Genomic DNA, 19177 nt, shown 5'->3' with positions numbered 1-19177 from the left:
TTGTGGCAGTACAGGTGGCCTTGGCGGGGATGTAGGGACGGTGTCTGGTCCGGCTGACCCCCCCCCCCCCCCCCGGTCGTCAGGAGTTATGCAAGTGTGGCGGCTGGGGGTTCAGTAGGATCTTTACCTCCTGCATCTGGTGAAAGTCAGTTGGAACGGCGCCTCCTGGAGGCACTAAAGAGAGGAGAAAGGACACTCCAGGTAGAGGGAAAGGAGATGGACCTGTATTTTTGGGTGGAGAGACAGGGTCTGGGAGCGTTCCGAGAGAGGAATGGGGAGACCGTATGGTCCCTCCAGACACCCGGGCAGGAGGTAGGTCGCAGGAATGTGGCCCGTTTGGTCTGGAAAGGCGAAGATGCGTGCCCCCAAAGGGGCAAGGTGGTGGAGCTTCTTTTCCAGATGGGTTTCAGGGCTGGGGACATCTTTGCCCTGATTCACCCCTTCGGCTCCTCCGAGTTTGTCAGCTTTGTTAGGCCGGAAGGACTAGATCTCTTTTGGTCTAATTATGAGCTGATGAAAAACGAGCGCGGATGGCGAGATTTCGCTGTAAAAGCGGTATCTCGCCAGAGTATGGTAAAGAAAGTGACCGTTTTGACCCGTAACGAGTCACTTTCTTCTTATGACATTATGACCTGGCTGGGCAGGTACGGAGAGGTGACGGACGTCCCCCGGAAGAACTTTGACGAGCACAATATATGGTCTGGGGCCTGAACGTTTTCCGTTCGTCTCAGGCGTTCAGGGAACACGGTCACCCACCTCCCTTCGGCCGCCTTCCTGGGACGCGACAGGATTCAGGGCACCAAAGCCAGTGAAGGAAAAACATAAGACCCCTCTATGCGGAGGCGAGAGGAGAAGCGCAGGTTGGAGAGGGCCCTTGAGAATGCCCAGGCGCCAGGGGTGACTCTGGGTCCCACTCCAGACACTGGCTCAGAAGGAGGTCAGAATAACTCTGAGGCTTTGGGTGGGGCCGAACTGGATGAGGAGATAGGGAGACTGCGTAGGGAAGAAGGTCAAGATGCTCCTTCCTCCAGTCATGCATCTGAATCCGAAACTGTGGATGAGGAGGAGAAGGAGGGGCAGACAGTAAATGGTGGCCAGAAAAAGAAGAAGAGGAGGAAGAAGGGTAACAGTAAGGCGGCGCCGTCCTCCTCTTCAGTTGTAGCCTCAGACCATAGAAGGAAGAAAGGGAGGGGGGCTCAGCTAAAAAGATATATATGAACCTGGGTGCTTAACCAACATTATATGAAACCAACACTGCAACAAACCCAGAAATAATGTACAAATGGAAGCACACCAAAGATATTCAATTAATGCAAAATATAACAGTCTTTATTAGGAGCACATGATTGACATAGCAAAAAAACAACACAATAATGACAGACACAAAGGAAATGTATTTAAAACCACTTAAAAAGGCCCATATCGGGCCACACCACACAGATGAGACATGGTATATGTCTCATCCGGACCAGGGCTAAAGAAATATGACTCTCCTACCACAAATAGAGTGATTGCAGTACACTATGCCCCCGTCTTACCTATATCACACAAGCACACAATAAAGTGACATATGCAAAATACGCAAAATGAACCTATATACAGAGGTGTCATAGTGAACATCAGAGATGACAAGGAATCTCTAGAAATAAATTGCCAAGCACTCAATAAATGTAAACAAATGAACTAGAGATGCCAGCAAAAGGATGCCTAAATAAGGTCAGATAGGAGGCAAGGCCTGCACAAGGTGGGAGCAAATATCACCCATACGCCCGGGTCCGAAGAACCTCCACACGTTCTGTCACTGAGTGACTTCCTCAGGAGTGTGGAGATATAAACTAACAATGTGTTTTATATACAAAAAGTAAATCACAAAAAATATAGAGAATACCTCGCAGGTGGGACAACGGAGACCACGCCGCGGACGCCATCTTGTTGTATCAGCTGACACCCAGGGGCGTGACCACATCATGTGACATCATTGATAATAACCATAAAAAGTCTCCAACAACATGGCGTCCATATATTGATCGGCGTCCTCAGACGCCACCAAGATGGCGTCAAGATGGCGCCACCTCCGTCCGCGTCAGCAGACGTCATGACGTCTTAGAATCATGTGACCGCATGACAAGCGGTCACGTGATAACAACAGAGGCGTGGTCACCAAGGAAACTGACATGCCAGTTAAGGCCGATACGGCAGCGCAATCAATGAACCATAGTAAGTATCCAGGGATAACCACGCCTTCGGACCCACGGTCACCTGACCCTATGGAACCTCCTATATTCTCCATCATGAAAAGGGGAAAGATAACAGCAGAACACCATGTATAGATTAGTAGTGTGGCATAGGGGCAATGGTTATAATAGTTATATTAATAAGATAAAATGACCCAACTAACATGGCATGATGCATAATTAGTGTACATAATTAGTAAGCCAAACTATAACAATAGACCCACAGGTATAATTGGCATGAGTTAATTCATATACATGATACATGATTACTAAAACATAATACAATGAAATGACATTACACATAGCCTAGTAAAGTGATATCGAATATACCCTAACCTACATGATTAATATAATGAAACCCAAACAATGGGGGAGATTTATCAAAACCTGTGCAGAGGAAAACTTGCCCAGTTGCCCATAGCAACCAATCAGCTTGCTTCTTTCATTTTCATGAAGGCCTGTGAAAAACGAAAGAAGCGATCTGATTGGTTGCCATGGGCAACTGGACAGCTTTTCCTCTGCACAGGTTTTGATAAATCTCCCCCAATATGACCAAACAATTCATAGTTAATAGTAAATATAGTCACTAAGGTATAATATACATGTATACCAAATTTCTATTCAAAAACACCCTAGTGGTCGTAATACAAATCCAACTTAATTGATTAGGCTACATGATTAGTATATCCCAATATACATGATAAGTGAATCATAATAATAATTCAAATGCGGTCATCCTTATCATAATTCATAAAATAACATCACTCAAAAAAGTGTCTTACTTAATAATAACATAATCAAATTAATAATAATAATAAAGCAAATTAGACCATAGAAGGAACAACTCAGTCTCCGACCCTCTGATCGTCCTTTCAAATCGATATGAGGCCCTTGGGGATACTATCTCCCCTCCTCTTCTAGAGGGTCAGGAGGCAGTGCGGCCTCCAGGAGGTGCCGAGCCTCCTTCCTCTCGGGCAGTTTCCTCAGGGGCGGAGGTAACACCAGATGCCGGAGGTAAAGATCCTGGGATGGATATATCCCTGAGTTTAAAAAGAGGCAAAGGGTCTTCCTCCGATTCAGATGGGGGTGGAGGGAAGGAGAGGAAGAAGGTTTAAGGGGTGAGGCCATCTAACTCAATGACCCAGGATGGCGGCACTCACCCCACTGACGTTGGCATCCATTAACTGTGCCAGTATAAAATCAGATACGGCTAGATTCACAGCCTTTGATTTTCTTGGCCGTGTTGAAGCCAACATTTTCTTTTTACAAGAGACCAGGTTGTCAGATCTAGCCTCCCTGGTAAAAGCCAGAAGAGAGTGGAGGCGCGGTCCCTCCCACTGGTCTCTTGCGGCTGAGCCAGAATGCAGACGGGTTATTGAGTTAGAAATGGGGAGGTGCCTAATCTTAGATGTCTTCATGAAGAGACAAGAGCTCCGGCTCATTAACATCTACGCCTCGCAAACTAAGCGGGCCGTAAAGATCTCTTCATGAGGATTAAGCCCTTTCTTTTTACGAGTCTGCAAGTGATCTTTGGAGGGGACTTCAATAATGTCACGAGGTCCCAGGATAGGAGAGGCTCCAATGGTCCGCTGACTTGCGATAGTGTGGCACTGATTAGCATAGCTAGAGAAGCTCGCCTAGAGGACGCCCACATCCGGAGCCCCTCAGGCCACGTGGGTTTCACCTATCATCAAGGTAGTCGCAGGTCTAGGATAGATAGGTTTTATTTAAAGGAGGAAGCCGTCTCTTCTGCAGTGTCTGTGGTTGAGGTGGAGTTCTCCGATCACTGTATGATTTTGTTTTCCCTGAATGTTTCAGAGACCCACCCGGATGGGAAAAGGTTATTGGAAGCTGAATTTGTACTCTTGTCAGAGTGGTGGGAGATATTCAAGAAGCGGGTTGCAGGGTTCTTTCGCCAGCTCTCGAGCCTCAGGTCCCTGAACAGGTATCGCCTGTATCAGGGTCTGAGGAGGAAACTCGAGCTTCTTGTCTCGACTGGAGATAGCCGTGAGGATATCTCCAGAGGGAAATCCTTCCTGATGGGGTGTCAGTACGCTAGGCACGCATCTTTGGTTTTTGAGAGGGATTTCGGGAAGTACCGCTCGCCCGACCCTTACAGAAACTGTAAGATGTCAGTGAGTAGTAATGTCATTTCAGGACTGATTGATAGTACAGGATCTCTGAATCGGTCCAGATCAGGGATCTTGGAGGTCGTCAGATCCTTCTACTCGCACCTCTTGGGAGGAAGGATCTAGATCGAGACAAGATGTCGGCTTTCCTGGCTGAAACCATTCCTGAGCCAGGGGTAGACCCCTCTCTTGATATTTTGGCAGAAGAAATCAGGGAAGAGGAAGTGAGACTGGCGATCGAGGGGCTTGCCCCTAAGAAGTCACCAGGTCCGGATGGCTTAACATCCGAGTGGTACAGGACCTTTAAGGAGTCTTTAGCTCCCCTCTTGACTGAGGTATTCAATGAGTGTCTCTCCGGGCACTCTGCCGAATTCAATGAGGAGGTCAGCCCTGATTCTTCTGTCAAAGGGTAAAGATCCCAGCCGTATTGAGAATTGGAGGCCCATAGCTCTTCTCAATATGGACAGGAAGCTTCTGGCTAAGATACTGTTTAATCGGCTGGTTAAGTTTGCACCCCGGCTCCTTTCGGGGGCTCAGCACTGCTCTGTTTCAGGCCGAAGCACCTTAAGTACGGTCCGTAGTGTCAGGGAGGCAGTGGAGCGGAGTAGTGCAGGTTTCTGTAAGGAGTACTTGCTGTCCCTGGATCAGGCCAAAGCGTTTGATTGGGTGAACCACGAGTACCTCTGGTCCGTCCTCCTGAGATATGGCTTACCGACTACTTTTGTTAATTGGCTTATGATCTTGTATGCAGGGGCAGAGAGTTTCCCGCTGGTGAACGGTTGGTCTGGCAGCTCTTTTGTGGTGGGATCCGGAGTCCGCCAGGGTTGTCCTTTGAGCCCGCTTTTATACGTGTTTGCGATCGATCCCTTCGTCCGGAGGGTAGATTGTGGGCCGTTGGCGGGAGTCGGGATGAATCTGGTGGAGCTGGATGTCGCCCAGAGAGTGGTGACGTACGCTGACGATGTCACCATTTTCTTGTCCTCGCGAGAGGAGGTCGATGTGGTGATGTCGGAAGTGGACCGCTACTCGGAGGCATCCGGGTCTAAGATCAACCGGGATAAGTGTGAGAGTCTTTGGCTGGGAGGGGGAGATCCCACGTTTGATCTCCCGGACACCCTTCCAGGGCCCCAAGAGTCAGCAAAAGTTTTTGGCATCATATTCGGCCAGGATGATTATCCCACCAAAAACTGGGATGGTAAGCTCCAGGATGCCGCTCAGAAGGTGGACCAATGGAAGGGTTGGTCTATGACCCTCAGGGAAAGGGTACACCTGATCAAATCGTACCTGCTCCCCTTGTTTATTTTCCGGGTAGCATATGTATCATGCCAGAGGCCTACTACACTAGGGTCTACAGCCTGTTTTTCCAACTGTTATGGGGAAACAGGATGAACCTAGTCAAGAGGGAGGTTACGTACCGCACGAGGAGACTAGGGGGTTTATCTATGGTAAACACTGTGGTGTTCTTAACCAACACCTTCATGAAAGCTAACATCTCAAACCTCTGGTCAGAGAGGCCTTCTCCGTGGGTACTCTCCTGCAGGGAATGGTTTCGGCCTTTCTTCCAGAAATGGGAGACAGGAGGGCAAGTGAAGGACCTCCGTACGCCCCATGGATATATTCCGGCTTATGCTGCCCCGACTCTGAAAGCGATACGTCGGTGGGGTCTGGGAGTGTGGGAGATCAGGACCCAGTCAAGACAGTTCCTTGACAAACGGGTTCTGTTGACCCACTTCCAGAAGCCTCTGGCGCTCAGGGACTGCCCAGGTCGGGATCTGAGGGTGGGGTTGTACCTTTAAAACATGAAAAGGATCCCCCAGAAATTTTGGGCTTGGCCTGGCGCTGCTTTCAGGGCAAGCTATATGTGAGGGACAATTTGAAGTGTAGGAACTCTGATGACCGGGGATGTCCCCGAGAAGAGTGCGGGGACATGCTGGAAAGCATGGACCATTTCCTGCTTCATTGTCCCTTTAATATAGGGGTTTACAACAGGGTGGGTGCTTCCATCGGCTGGAGTCAACTTGCCGGCCTTACCTATCCGGAGTGGGCTTATGGGGCATTCAGGACCCTGGGTGGCCGAGACCGAGTCACTTTATTCTTAGTTAGTTTAGTGGTTAGGTACTATACGTGGAATGCACGGTGTTTAGTGTCGACCCAGCAGAAAATCCTCTCTGAGGTGGAGGTCTGTAGGAACATCACCGGTGACCTCGGGAAGATCAGGTCTTTGGAGTATGGCAGTCTTGGTACCAGTAGGGCTTCTCTCCTATGGAGAGGGTTTTCTTTTGATGTGCCCTAGGTACTAGACCTTTTGGGTAGAGTACCATTATTTTGGTTAGGGACAGTGTTATAGGGATAGAGATAGGATGAGAACAGGGTTAGTTTGAATGGAGGGATAGGATTAGGGAGAATTGTAGGGTGAGTTAGGGAAAGAGTGTAAAATTATTTTGAATGTATCAAGTCTGCCATCCTTCTTCCTGGTGGTGGGCTAATGCATGTGCACGCTAGCTTTTCGTTATGTTTTTAAGCTGATATGGTATGAAGGGCTTACAGGCGACCAAACTTGGGCCTAAAGTGGGCTGTGGTTCAGTGTGTATAAGTTTGTGTATAAGTTGGTTGGGAGGAGTGCTTGGTGGGGAGGGTGTGCTTGTGGGTGGTGGTGTTCATCTTTGGGGGACCTGACATGGGTCAGTTAAGGACTGGACTTTGTGAACTGTAAGAACGGTATGGACTCTGGCCTATGTACAGGAGGGGTGGTGTGGGTGAGGGTACAGTTTTAGTGTAGGGTTTTTCCTAGGGTTTTCTATTGATTTTGTAGGTGTTTTCTGTAGTGCATATATTTTGTTTATATTATATTTTATTTATATAGTATATTTAGTAATTTTGTACCTATATTGTGTTATATCTATATTGTTTCATATTGTTTCATGTTATAGCATTATGGTAGCCAGATCGTTTATTTCAGTTATTTGGTCTGTTTTGTTATGTTTTCTTTGGTATTTTCATTAGTCCCGGATATAGGATCCAGTTAATTTGGACGTTTTGTAAGTGAATGTATGTGTGATATGATTATTTTGATTATTATTATTATTACTATTATTTTTTATTCATAAAATATATATATATATATATATATATATATATATATATATATATAAAAAGATTTAAAAAAAGTAAAAAAAAATATATAACTTTTCTTTTTTTTTTTTCTTTTCAAGGTGTGCTTGCTGCATTTCTGTTTAGTTTTCTTGTTGCGTGTTCCCAAGTATGGATGGTTTTGAGTTATAGTCGGGTAATGATAACTTTTATGTTTATATTTTGATAAGCCAAGTTGTGCTATTTTATTTATTTATTTTTCTGATGTTCATTTTCGGTAAGCGTGTGAGTGTTTGATTAGATATTTTGGGCATATTTTAATATCTTAGTATTTTAGTATCTTAGTAAAGCTGGGCTGGCCAGTTAGGCAGGGTTTTGTTTATGGGTTTTGTTTTTGGTTCTAGAGTATTTCTTATTTATGTTATAGCTGGTTAAGCTTGCTTTGTGTTTTGTATTTGATAAGTTTTGTATTTTTCTAATAAAAAGTGTGTCAGCAGAGAGCACTGTGGTCAGACAGAACATATCATCTCAACTTCTTCTGTAGTATACAGCAGCTGATAAGTACTGGAAGTATTAAAATTTTCATATAGAATTAATTTACAAATCTGTTTAACTTCCTAGCACCAGTTATTTTGGAAAATTTTTTTTTTTTCCATTCAAGTACCATTTTTATAGCGTGAGGTGAGGTGAGGGTAGAGGGGAAAGAAGCATTTTTGTCTAATAAAATATATTACAAAGTTTCTTATATTCGCTTGTACTATTGATTTATGCAGAGTTGTTCAAATGACAGTGCCTATTTAAGTAATACTTAATTTTTCCATTCAATTTATAAGTTAACACTACATAATTGTTATTTTAGCTGAAGTCACTAGAAACGGCTGCAAACATTGCAAGGGAGCTTTCAGAGCATACAAGAGGTCGGCTCAATGCTGGAGATATTACCTATTCTGTTCGAGCAATGGATCAGCTGGTGGACCTACTGGATGTCCAGCTAAGAAATTTGACTCCAGGTGGAAAAGATAGCGCAGCCCGAAGTTTAAATAAGGTAATTTGCATAATGTTTGTAAAGAAGTTTACTGTTGTTAAGAAAACAATTGTAAAACATACAGTATAGCTATCAATAGAATCTGTTGTGAAGCATCTGTCCTTTTGTGTAAGTATCACATGCATATAGCTAATTACATTTTCTCAAAATGAGAAATATACAGTACTTTCATGTGTTTAGAGATATCAAATATGTGTGCTTCGCATAAAATACACAGTCATACAGCTATAATGTAACTAAGGTAAAGGTTACCAGATTAATTCTAGCTTGTAACTCATTATTAGCTTGTTTATGGGTTATATAAATATCTGCAAAGTGTTGGTATACATTTTTGTATTTTTGGGGCATTAAAAGAAAATTACTTATTTCCTTTACAAAAAAATAGTGACTTGTTTTTTTCTTTCTTTCTTTTTGTTTTTAACAGCTGCAAAAGAGAGAGCGTTCATGCAGAGCATATGTCCAGGTACAAATTATATATAGATTAACATACCTCAAAGTGTACCAGCCGTAATAATAACTTTTTACTGATCCTAAGGGCATGTCAAAAGTTTTGATCAGTTGGGATCTGTGTTGCTCAGGGCAGTGTTCAGACCCTTTATGTCTCTATGACATATCTAAAGTTTTTTTGTTTGTATTTTAATTACAGTACAGATTTAAAGATAATATTTCATATGTTGCAATAACGAATTGTGTTTAAATAAAGACCTTGGAGCTAAATTTATCCTAACACTTGTACTGTGGCCTAGAGGTTACACCCCTCTGATTGTTTGTGGGCTGCCGGTAATGTGGCTGTGTTCAGTGGTAACCACTTTACTGGTGTAAAGGTGCAGCAGTAACTTGATATACACAGTTGTTAGACTTGCACTGCAAGCTTAGTAGTTTTATTAAACTGATGTACATGTTTACTGTGCTTGGCGGTTGTCACATAGAGGTTAGTATATAAACAACAGTAGCGATCATAAGAGAAGGCTTGCAGTTCTGTAGGGCAAAGTCTCTAATCACAGTCTACAAAGAAGAGAGTCAAAGACAGATTGCACTCCCCATCCACAGATTTTATTCACTGGAGTAAAGGCATGTATGGCGGAGGCAGGGGCACAACGGAACAAGTTGTTTCGTGCTAGTATGCGCTTCTTCTAGCCGGTGTGTGACCGGCTAGAAGAAGCGCATACTAGCGCAAAACAACTTGTTCCGTTGTGCCCCTGCCTCTGCCATACATGCCTGTACTCCAGTGAATAAAATCTGTGGATGGGGAGTGCAATCTGTCTTTGACTCTCTTCTTTGTGGATTTTGCTACTTACATTGAGCTGCACCACCGATGTCCACACCTATGCCGTACCTGCACTGTCATTAGTCCGCGCTCCGGTATCATACCCTAGTTCTGCAGTGCCGGGTCCTCTACTCTACCCTACAGTTTTCTAATCACAGTCTGTCTCTTTCCTTTGAGCCAGGGGTTTTGGGGCTGAGAGTCAGAGCTGCCATCAGAAATGTTGGGGTCCCTTACACAACTCAAGGCCTGGGACAAATGTCTGCCCCCATGGCCTGCCCACTATCTTCCTCAGTGTCTATGAAAAAAATATTTTAAAACAGGACAAAAGAAACAAGCCTTTTAGTTCAATAAGGAAGGAGGAAATATTATAACCATACATCTTACCATCATATTGTTACTATAAACCACTAAACATAGAACCATATCCCACCATACAAAGCCTATATATTGGTGACCCTAGCTCTACATAGGCTGTGCAGACCGTATAAATGATTACAGTGCAGTTAAATCTACGGACTCACAGATGGTGTCTTCTTGGAGTTGTTCTCTTTCGTTTTATTCTCTGTCTTGCTGAGACCTCCATAAAGACTTGTCTCCACAGAATCTGCCAGACAACAAACATATTATGCAACATGTTTTTTCATCATATTGCCCACCTGTACCCTTCCCACAGTGCCCCAAATAATGGCCTTAGTAGGTAAGTGTGTTGGTGGAAAAGGGTAGGGGGGATTTTGGTGGTGATGAGTAGGTAATGCCCCCAGTAGGTAGTGGTCCCAGGTAGGTCATGCCCTCCAGTAGATAGTGCCCCACATTGGTCCTCTAAAAGTAAAATAAAAAAAATTCTACTCACCTTTCCGCGGATCTTGCACTGAGGCTATGCTCTTTTTGGATCCCCCAGAATGGCGCAGGACTTCTCTGGGAGGCTGCATGATGATATTACATCATCACGCGGCCTGCAGTATAAGTCTACGCTCCTGTATGTTTATTACATACGCAATTTGCATAACGTACGTACAGGAGCAGGAGGCTGCTGTAGCCTGAACGTTACTTACATAAGCTATTTGCATAATGTATGTACAGGAGCAGGAGACCGCTGTTTAAACAGTGGTCTTCTGCTTCTGTGCTTAATCTGCTGCAGGTGGGTGCAGAAGGGCCCAGGGCCCTTACTGGAGTACTGGCTGTACCCCCCTGAAGGCAACCCTGCACAGAGTAACAGCAGGTTAAATAAATAAGATTTGTAATTTACTCCCTGTAAAAAAGTGTTTTTATGTCACTTTCATGGCCTTATAAATCTGGCCACTAGGGGGTCTCCCTTCTGGATCAGAGTGCATTCCGTCTGCTTAAAAGCACAGACTTTGGTCTCCTGCCAGTGCAGCAGGACACCAAACTCAGAAGGTGCAGTCTGGTCATAAGCAGGAAATGGCACTTGCTCTCCCTGTGCAGGGTTGGCTCTGTCTATAGGCGAAATAGGCAGCCGCCTGAGGTGCACTCTTGCTGCTCTGCCCACTGCAGGAAACTCCCAGTACCATAATAATTTTCATTCTTCAGCTTATCAGAGGAGTGCTGTACTGCTGCATGCAGCACTCCTCCTCTCTGAGGCCAGCATCCTGACAGCCCTTACACTACAGCAGAATTACCGCCACCGGTCTCCTCTCCTTGTATGAGTGGAGGCTCTTACAGGCAAAGCAGTGCTGAACATCGAGCGGTGTGTGGGATAAGAGCAGAGAACCTTCGGTGATGTCATTACCATGTGATCAGTCATATCAATCAATCATACACTGCAGGTCTCACAAATTACTATATCTGTGTTTTCCAAACAGTGTGCCTCCTGCTGTTGTAAAACTACAACCACCAGCATGCCCGAACACCCAACGGCTGTTTGGGCATGCTGGGAGTTGTAGTTTTGCCACAGCTTGAGACAACACTGCACTCAGAAAACACTGAGTATACAAAAAAAGAGGATTGCAGCATCACACATTGTTCAAAAAATTTAGGCTCTTAGCGCACCTTTTGATCAAAACGTGTCCCCCCATCCACCATGAGGAGGTGGCCTCATTTAGGATTGGCCCCTAACACAAATTCTGAGCCTGACACTCATATCCACTCACCTCTGTTGGGCATATAGCCTCTGATTGGGTGACATGCTGGATCCATTAACAAATTAAAACACCTCCTGTGAAAAAGGGGGAAGGGTGCACAGCTAAAGAGGGTGCCATTCCCCCTGAGTTGTACAAACAAGCAAAAAGAAAAATAACCAGCACAACAACCTAATACACGGGTTCACGCTGCTGTGGCAAATACAGAGTATACAAAAAAAGAGGATTGCAGCAGCACACATTGGTAAAAAATGTAGGCTCTTAGCGCACTTTTTGATTAAAACGTGCCCCCCCCCCCCCCCCCCGCCATCCACCACACGGAGGTGGCCTCATTTAGGTTAGGACCCTAACACAAATTCTGAGCCCAACACTCATATCTCAGAAAACACTGCACTATATAATTTACACACACTGCATTTAACACACCCACACACACATATGCAGGCTACACACACCACAGTATATTTTACACACATACACTGCAGTTTGGGGTCTCTGAAAAGGCAGTGTCTGATCAGCTAAGGGTGCGTTCACACGGCCGTTTGCCCCTGTTCCGTTTAAAAAAAAACGGATTTAAAAAACGGATTGAAACGGCTGATCAAACATGTATCCGTTTAGAACCATTTTTAACTGTTTCTAATCCGTTTTTTTGTTTTTGTTTTTTGTATGTAAAAATCAGCCACCTACAGACTCCCGCAGCCAGGACTACTACTACTCCCATCATGGAACAGACTGAGGGATTGATCGCAACGGGTCTCACTTCTGATACCCGATTCGATCAGAAGTTATGAAGCAGGGGAGCGGGCGGCATGGTCCGCAACCCTGCGATCACCGATGTATTTTACTTTCATTTTTAAAATCCCCGCAGGGAGCTCTGAATGGCCGGTACTGATGGGATCCCAGTGGGGTTTTTTAAATGGACAATGTATATTAAAAGCGCTATGGGGGGCAAGATATATAACGCTATATATCTAGCACCCCAGCGCATTTATAAAGATATAACCCCCCGCCAGCACAAAAATATATATCCCCGCAGTATATATATATATATATATATATATATATATATATATATATATGTGTGTGTGTGACCCCCCGCCGGCGCATTTATAACGTCACATATACATACTGCTGGGGTTTATATTTTTGCGCTGGCGGGGGTAATATCCTTATAAATGCGCTGGGGGGATAGAAATATAGAGCTATATATCTTGCCCCCCACAGCGCTTTTAATATACATTGTCCATTTTAAAAACCCTGCAGGGAGCCCTGAATGGCTCCTCAGTACCGGCCATTCAGAGCTCCCCTCGGGGAATTTAAAAATGAAAGTAAAATACATCGGTGATCGCAGGGTTGTGGACCATGCCGCTGCTTAATAACTTCTGATCGGATCGGGTGTCAGAAGTGAGACCCGGTGCGATCAATCCCTCAGCCCATGTACTACTACCCCCATCATGGAACAGAGTCTGATCCATGATGGGGATAGTAGTACAAACACTAATGTAGTCCCACCAGCCACCTGCAGACTCCTGCAGCTGGGGAATTACTACTACCGTCATGGAACAGACTTGTTTCCATGATGCGAGTAGTAGTAGTCCTACAACACTGTAGGAGTCTGCTGATGTCACCTCTTCTGAGCATGCTCAGATGTAATTGCGGACATTTTAAACCCCGGTGCAAATGGATGACATTAAAAGGTTCATCCGTTTGCCATAGACTTCAATGTTAAAATCATGATGTCTGTGTTTTCTTCCGTTTTTTTCACGGAAGAAAAAAATACTGCGTGTGCCATTTTTTTCTTCCGTGAAAAAAACGGAAATGAGTGCAGACGGGTGCAAACGGGTGTAAACGGATTGTAGAAAAAAATCCCATTGACATGAATGGGATTTTTTTTATAACCGTTTTTAATCCGTTTACAGGTTTCACTTCGGAGACCCGATGCAATCTGAAGTTATTAAGCAGGGGAGCACGCGGCATGCTCCACAACCCTGCGATGTATGATGTGTTTTAACTTTCATTTTTGAAGTCAGGGCTCTCAGAGGGAGATTTAAAGATGAACATTGTGACTAGCAGGGGCCATATCTATAATAAAAGCACTGTGGGGGGCAAGATATATAGTGCTGCAGGGGGGGGGGGCAGACATATAGCCTATATATCTAGCCCCCCAGCAGCGCATTAGATATGGCCCCTGCCGGCGCATTAAATATATACCCCCCGCAGCGCATGTATAATGTAGCCTCGCAGCGCTTCTATATACATATGCCACTGCAACGCTATATGTATAAAGCATTTTAGCAGCAGCATTGGCCGCCCGATGCTCCTTATAGAAATACTTTTCATTCATAGCGCTTCAGGGATATATGTGTATAGAAGCGCTGTGGGGGGCAGATAACGCTATATGTCAAGGGGGAATGTAAGGCTGCTTTCACACTATGAAGTTCACCCGTTAATAAACGTACGTTTGAAAAATAATTATTAATGCCTGTTAAACAACCCCATTGAAGTCAATAGGTTTTTTCGTTTACCCGTTATCACCCGTTATAGCCTGTCAGGACTAACGGACGTTAGTTGTGACGGGAGAAATAACGTGACATGCACGAATTTTTCGCCCGTCACAACAAACGGTTACATTTACGGACGTTATTTTTAACATTCAAGTCTATGGCCAATGGACGTTAGTAAATACACCCGTTGATGCCCGTTATTATAGCGGACATTCTTTTTACTGAGCATGCTCAGAAGAGGTGACTACTACTACTTCCATCATGGAACAGACTTGTTTCCTTGATGGGAGTAGTAATTCCCTAGCTGCGGGAGTCTGCAGACAGCTGGGGAGGCTACATAGTGTTTGTACTACTACCCCCATCATAGAACAGAGTCTGTTCCATGATGGCGGTTGTAGCACAGGGGCTGAGGGATTGCACCGTGTTTAACTTCTGAGACCCGATGCGATCAGAAATTATTAAGCAGGGGAGTTATCAACCCTGCTATGTGTGATGTGTTTTAACTTTCATTTTTGAATCCCCTGGAGGGAGCCCTGAATGGCCAGTACCGAGGAGCCAATCAGGGCTCTCAGAGGGAGATTTAAAAATGAACATTGTGACTAGCAGGGGCCGTATCTATATTAAAAGCGCTGTGGGGGGCAAGATATATAGCGCTGCAGGGGGGGGGGCAGACATTTGCCTATATATCTAGCCCCCCAGCAGCGCATTAGATATGACCCCTGCCGGCGCATTAAATATACACCCACTGCAGCACATGTATAATGTAGCCTCGCAGCGCTTCTATATACATATGCCACTTCAGCGCTATATGTGAAAAGCATTCTAGCAGCAGCATCGGCCGCCCGATGCTGCTGATAGAAATACTTTTCATACATAGCGCAGTGCCGGCATGTGTGTATAGTAGCACTGTGGGGGGCAGATAACGCTATATGTCTGCCCCCACAGCACAGATATATATATCCCTGCAGCGCTATTAATGAAAAGTATTTCTATTAGCACCGCATAGTGCCGGCAGCCGTCTCCTGGCACTATGCGCTGCTAATAGAAATACTTTTCATTCATAGTGCTGCAGGGATATATGTATATAGAAGAGCTGGGGGGCAGACATATAGCGTTATCTGCCTTCCCCCACAGCACTTCTATATACATATGCCGCTGCAGCGCTATGTATAAAAAGTTTTTCTATCAGCAGCATCGGGCGGCTGATGCTGCTGCTAGAATGCTTTTCACATATAGCGCTGTAGTGGCATAGGTATATAGAAGCGATGCGAGGCTACATTATACATGCGTTGCGGGGGGTATATATTTAATGCGCTGGCGGGGGGTATATATTTAATGCGCCGGCGGAGGTCATAGCTAATGCGCTTCTGGGGGGCTAGATATATATATGGGCAATATGTCTGCCCCCCCCCCCCGCAGCGCTTTATATCTTGCCCCCACAGCGCTTTTAATATAGATATGGCCCCCTGCTACTCACAAAGTTCATTTTTAAATCTCCCACTGAGAGCCCTGATTGGCTCCTCAGTACCGGCCATTCAGGGCTCCCCGCTGGGGATTCAAAAATAAAAGTTAAAACACACTGATACATCGCAGGGCTGCGGAGCATGCCGCCCGCTCCCCTGCTTAATAACTTAAGATCACATCGAGTCTCAGAAGTGAAACCCGGTGTGATCAATCCCTCAGCCCCTGTACTACAACCGCCATCATGGAACAGACTCTGTTCCATGATGGGGGTAGTAGTACAAACACTAATGTAGCCTCCCCAGCTGTCTGCAGACTCCTGCAGCTAGGGAATTACTACTCCCATCATGGAAACAAGTCTGTTCCATGATGGGAGTAGTAGTAGTCCCGGCTGTGGGAGTCTGTAGGCAGAGGTGTTCGGCCATACATGAGGGATAACGGGTCTTAACGGATGAATGTTTATTCAGCCGTTAGCACCGGTAATTTCATCCGTTATTAAACATCCGTTTTTTTACACAGAAAATGGACGTTTAATAACGGGTGAACTTCATAGTGTGAAAGTAGCCTAAGTCGGATGTGTAAATGAAGAAAAATTTTTTTTCGCTAAAATGCTGTTTTTTTCCCCCAAACTTACCATTTTTTACAAGAGGTAATAGGTGAAAATGCCCCCTAAAATTTGTAACCCCGTTTCATCTGAGTATGGAAATACCCCATATGTGGATGTAAAGTGTTCTGCGGGCGAACTACAATGCTCAGAAGAGAAAGAGCGCCATTGGGCTTTTGGAGAGAGAATTTGTTTGGAATGGAGGTCGGGGGTCATGTGCGTTTACAAAGCCCCGTGCTACCAGAACAATGGAGCCCCCCAACATGTGACCCTATTTGGGAAACTACACCCCTCACGGAATGTAATAAGGGTTGCAGTGAGCATTTACACCACACTGGCCTTTGACAGATCTTTGGAACAGTGGGCTGTGTAAATGACAAATAAAATTTTTTGGGAGGTGTAAATGCTCACTGCACCCCTTATTAAAGCACCCCTTATTAAATTCCTTGAGGGGTGTAGTTTCCGAAATGGGGTCGCATGTGGGGGAGGCCCATTGTTCTGGCACTATGGGGGCTTTGTAAACACACATGGCCTTCAATTCCAGACACATTCTCTCTCCAAAAGCCCAATGGCGCTCCTTCTCTTCTGAGCCCTGTAGTTCGCCCGCAGAGCACTTTACATCCAGATATGGGGTATTTATATACTCAGAAGAAATGGGGTTACAAATGTTGGGGGGCTTTTTTCCTATTATCCCAAATTTTTCATTTTCACAAGGGGTAACACCAGCATTTTAGTGAAAAAATAAAAAAAAAATCATTTTCACATACAATTTTAACAAAAATTCTTCAAACACCTGTGCGTTGTTAAGGCTCACTGTACCTCTTGTTACTTTCCGTGAGGGGTGTAGTTTACAAAATGGAGTCACATGTGGGTGTTTTTTGTGTGTGTTTATGTCAGAACCGCTGTAACGATCAGCCACCCCTGTGCAAATCACCTCAAATGTACATGGTGCTCTCTCACTCCTGAGCCTTGTTGTGCACCCGCAGAGCATTTTGCGTCCACATATGGGGTATTTACGTACTCAGGAGAAATTGCGTTACAAATTTTGGGGGTCTTTTTTTCCTTTTACCTCTTGTGAAAATGAAAAGTATTGCGCAACACCAGCATGCTAGTGTAAAAAATTTACATTTTTTTTTTACAATAACATGCTACAGTAGACCCCAACTTTACCTATTCATAAGGGGTAAATGGAGAAAAAGCCCCCCAAAATTTGTTAGGCAATGGGGTTTCCGAGAACCGAAATACCCCATATGTGGCTCTAAACTGTTGCCTTGTAATACAACAGGGCTCCGAAGTGAGAGAGCGCCATGCACATTTGAAGCATAAATAAGAGATTTGCATAGGGACAGACCCGGATGCAAGAATTACTCTTTCCTCGATACCAAAAATACCCTACGGCAGTGTTTCCCAAACAGGGCGCCTCCAACTGTTGCAAAACTTCCTGCATGCCTGGACAGTCAATGGCTGTCCGGCAATACTGGGAGTTGTTTTGCAACAGCTGGAGGCTCAGTTTTAGAAACAGTGTCATACGAGACATTTTTTATTTGGAGGGGGGGGGGGGGGCGACTGTGTAGGGGTATGTGTATATGTAGTGTTTTACTTTTTATTTTATGTAAGTGTAGTGTAGTGTTTTTAGGGCACATTCACACATGCTTGGGTTTACAGTGAGTTTCCCGCTGGGAGTTTGAGCTGTGGCGGAAAATTTGCTGCATCTCAAACTTGCAGTGAAAAACTTGCTGTAAACCCCCACCCGTGTGAATGTACCCTGTACATTCACATGCGGGGGTGGGGGCAAGCTCCAGCTGTTGCAAAACTATCACTACCAGTATGCCTTTTGGCTGTCCGTGCATGCTGGGGGATGTAGTTATTCATCAGCTGGAGGCACACTGGTTGCAAAACACAGTTTGTTACTTAACTCAGTGTTTCGCAACCAGTGTGCCTCCAGCTGTTGCAAAACTACAACTCCCAGCATGTAAGGTCTGTCAGTGCATGCTGGGAGTTGTAGTTTGCCACAGCTGGAGGCACACTGGTTGCTAAATACTGAGTTAATAAACAAACTCTGTGTTTAGCAACCAGTGTGCCTTCAGCCGTTGCAAAAACTACAACTCTCAGCATGCAGTGACAACTGAAGGGACTTGTAGTTATGCAACAACTGGAGGCGTACTACTAACACTCCCAGCATGCCATTTGGCTGTCCATGCATGTTGGTGGTTGTAGTTATGCAACAGCTGGAGGCACACTGGTTGCAAAACACAGGGTTTGTTACTTAACTCAGTGTTTCCCAACCAGTATGCCTCCAGTTTTTGCAAAACTACAATTCCCAGCATGCTTAGACAGCAGAAGGACATGTTGGGAGATGAAGTTATGCAACAACTGGAGGAGAAGAGTTTGGAGACCATTGTGCAGTAGTGTCTAAACTTTAGCCCTCCAGATGTTGCAAAACTACAACTCCCAGCATGCCCAGACAGCCTTTGGCAGTATAGATCAGCGGTGAGTGATCTTCACTGCTACCTCCACCTATCCCGCCGCTGCCTGCTGCCGGTCCCGCCACAATCACTGGTCCCGGCACCTGCCGCCATCTTCCCCCCACTCTGCCCTGACATCCAGGTGCCATTGCTCAATCAGTCCTAACCGACCAATGGCAGGGGATAGAAGCGACATGGCACCACTGCCACCTCGCTCCTATCCCTTAGGATGATCAAGCTTACTCTGACAGCTCCGATCATCCCTATTTTCCGTGCTATCGG

At 45.2% G+C, this 19177-nt stretch overlaps 1 protein-coding gene across 1 annotated transcript in view; it reads left to right on the top strand.

Moving 5' to 3' along the window:
* Nucleotides 1–19177, top strand: part of ADGRL3 (adhesion G protein-coupled receptor L3) — a 961109-nt gene that overhangs the window by 402436 nt on the left and 539496 nt on the right. Inside the window, exons 10-11 of the mRNA XM_056570909.1 lie at nucleotides 8313–8498; nucleotides 8923–8961. Coding sequence (XP_056426884.1) covers nucleotides 8313–8498; nucleotides 8923–8961 — 225 coding nt within the window. The remainder of the gene's footprint in view (nucleotides 1–8312; nucleotides 8499–8922; nucleotides 8962–19177) is intronic.

The sequence above is a fragment of the Hyla sarda genome, chromosome 1 (genome assembly GCF_029499605.1).
Source record: "Hyla sarda isolate aHylSar1 chromosome 1, aHylSar1.hap1, whole genome shotgun sequence".
Taxonomy (NCBI): Eukaryota; Metazoa; Chordata; class Amphibia; order Anura; family Hylidae; genus Hyla; species Hyla sarda.
Note: the sequence above shows the minus strand (reverse complement) of the source record. Positions and strands in the feature narration are given on the sequence as shown.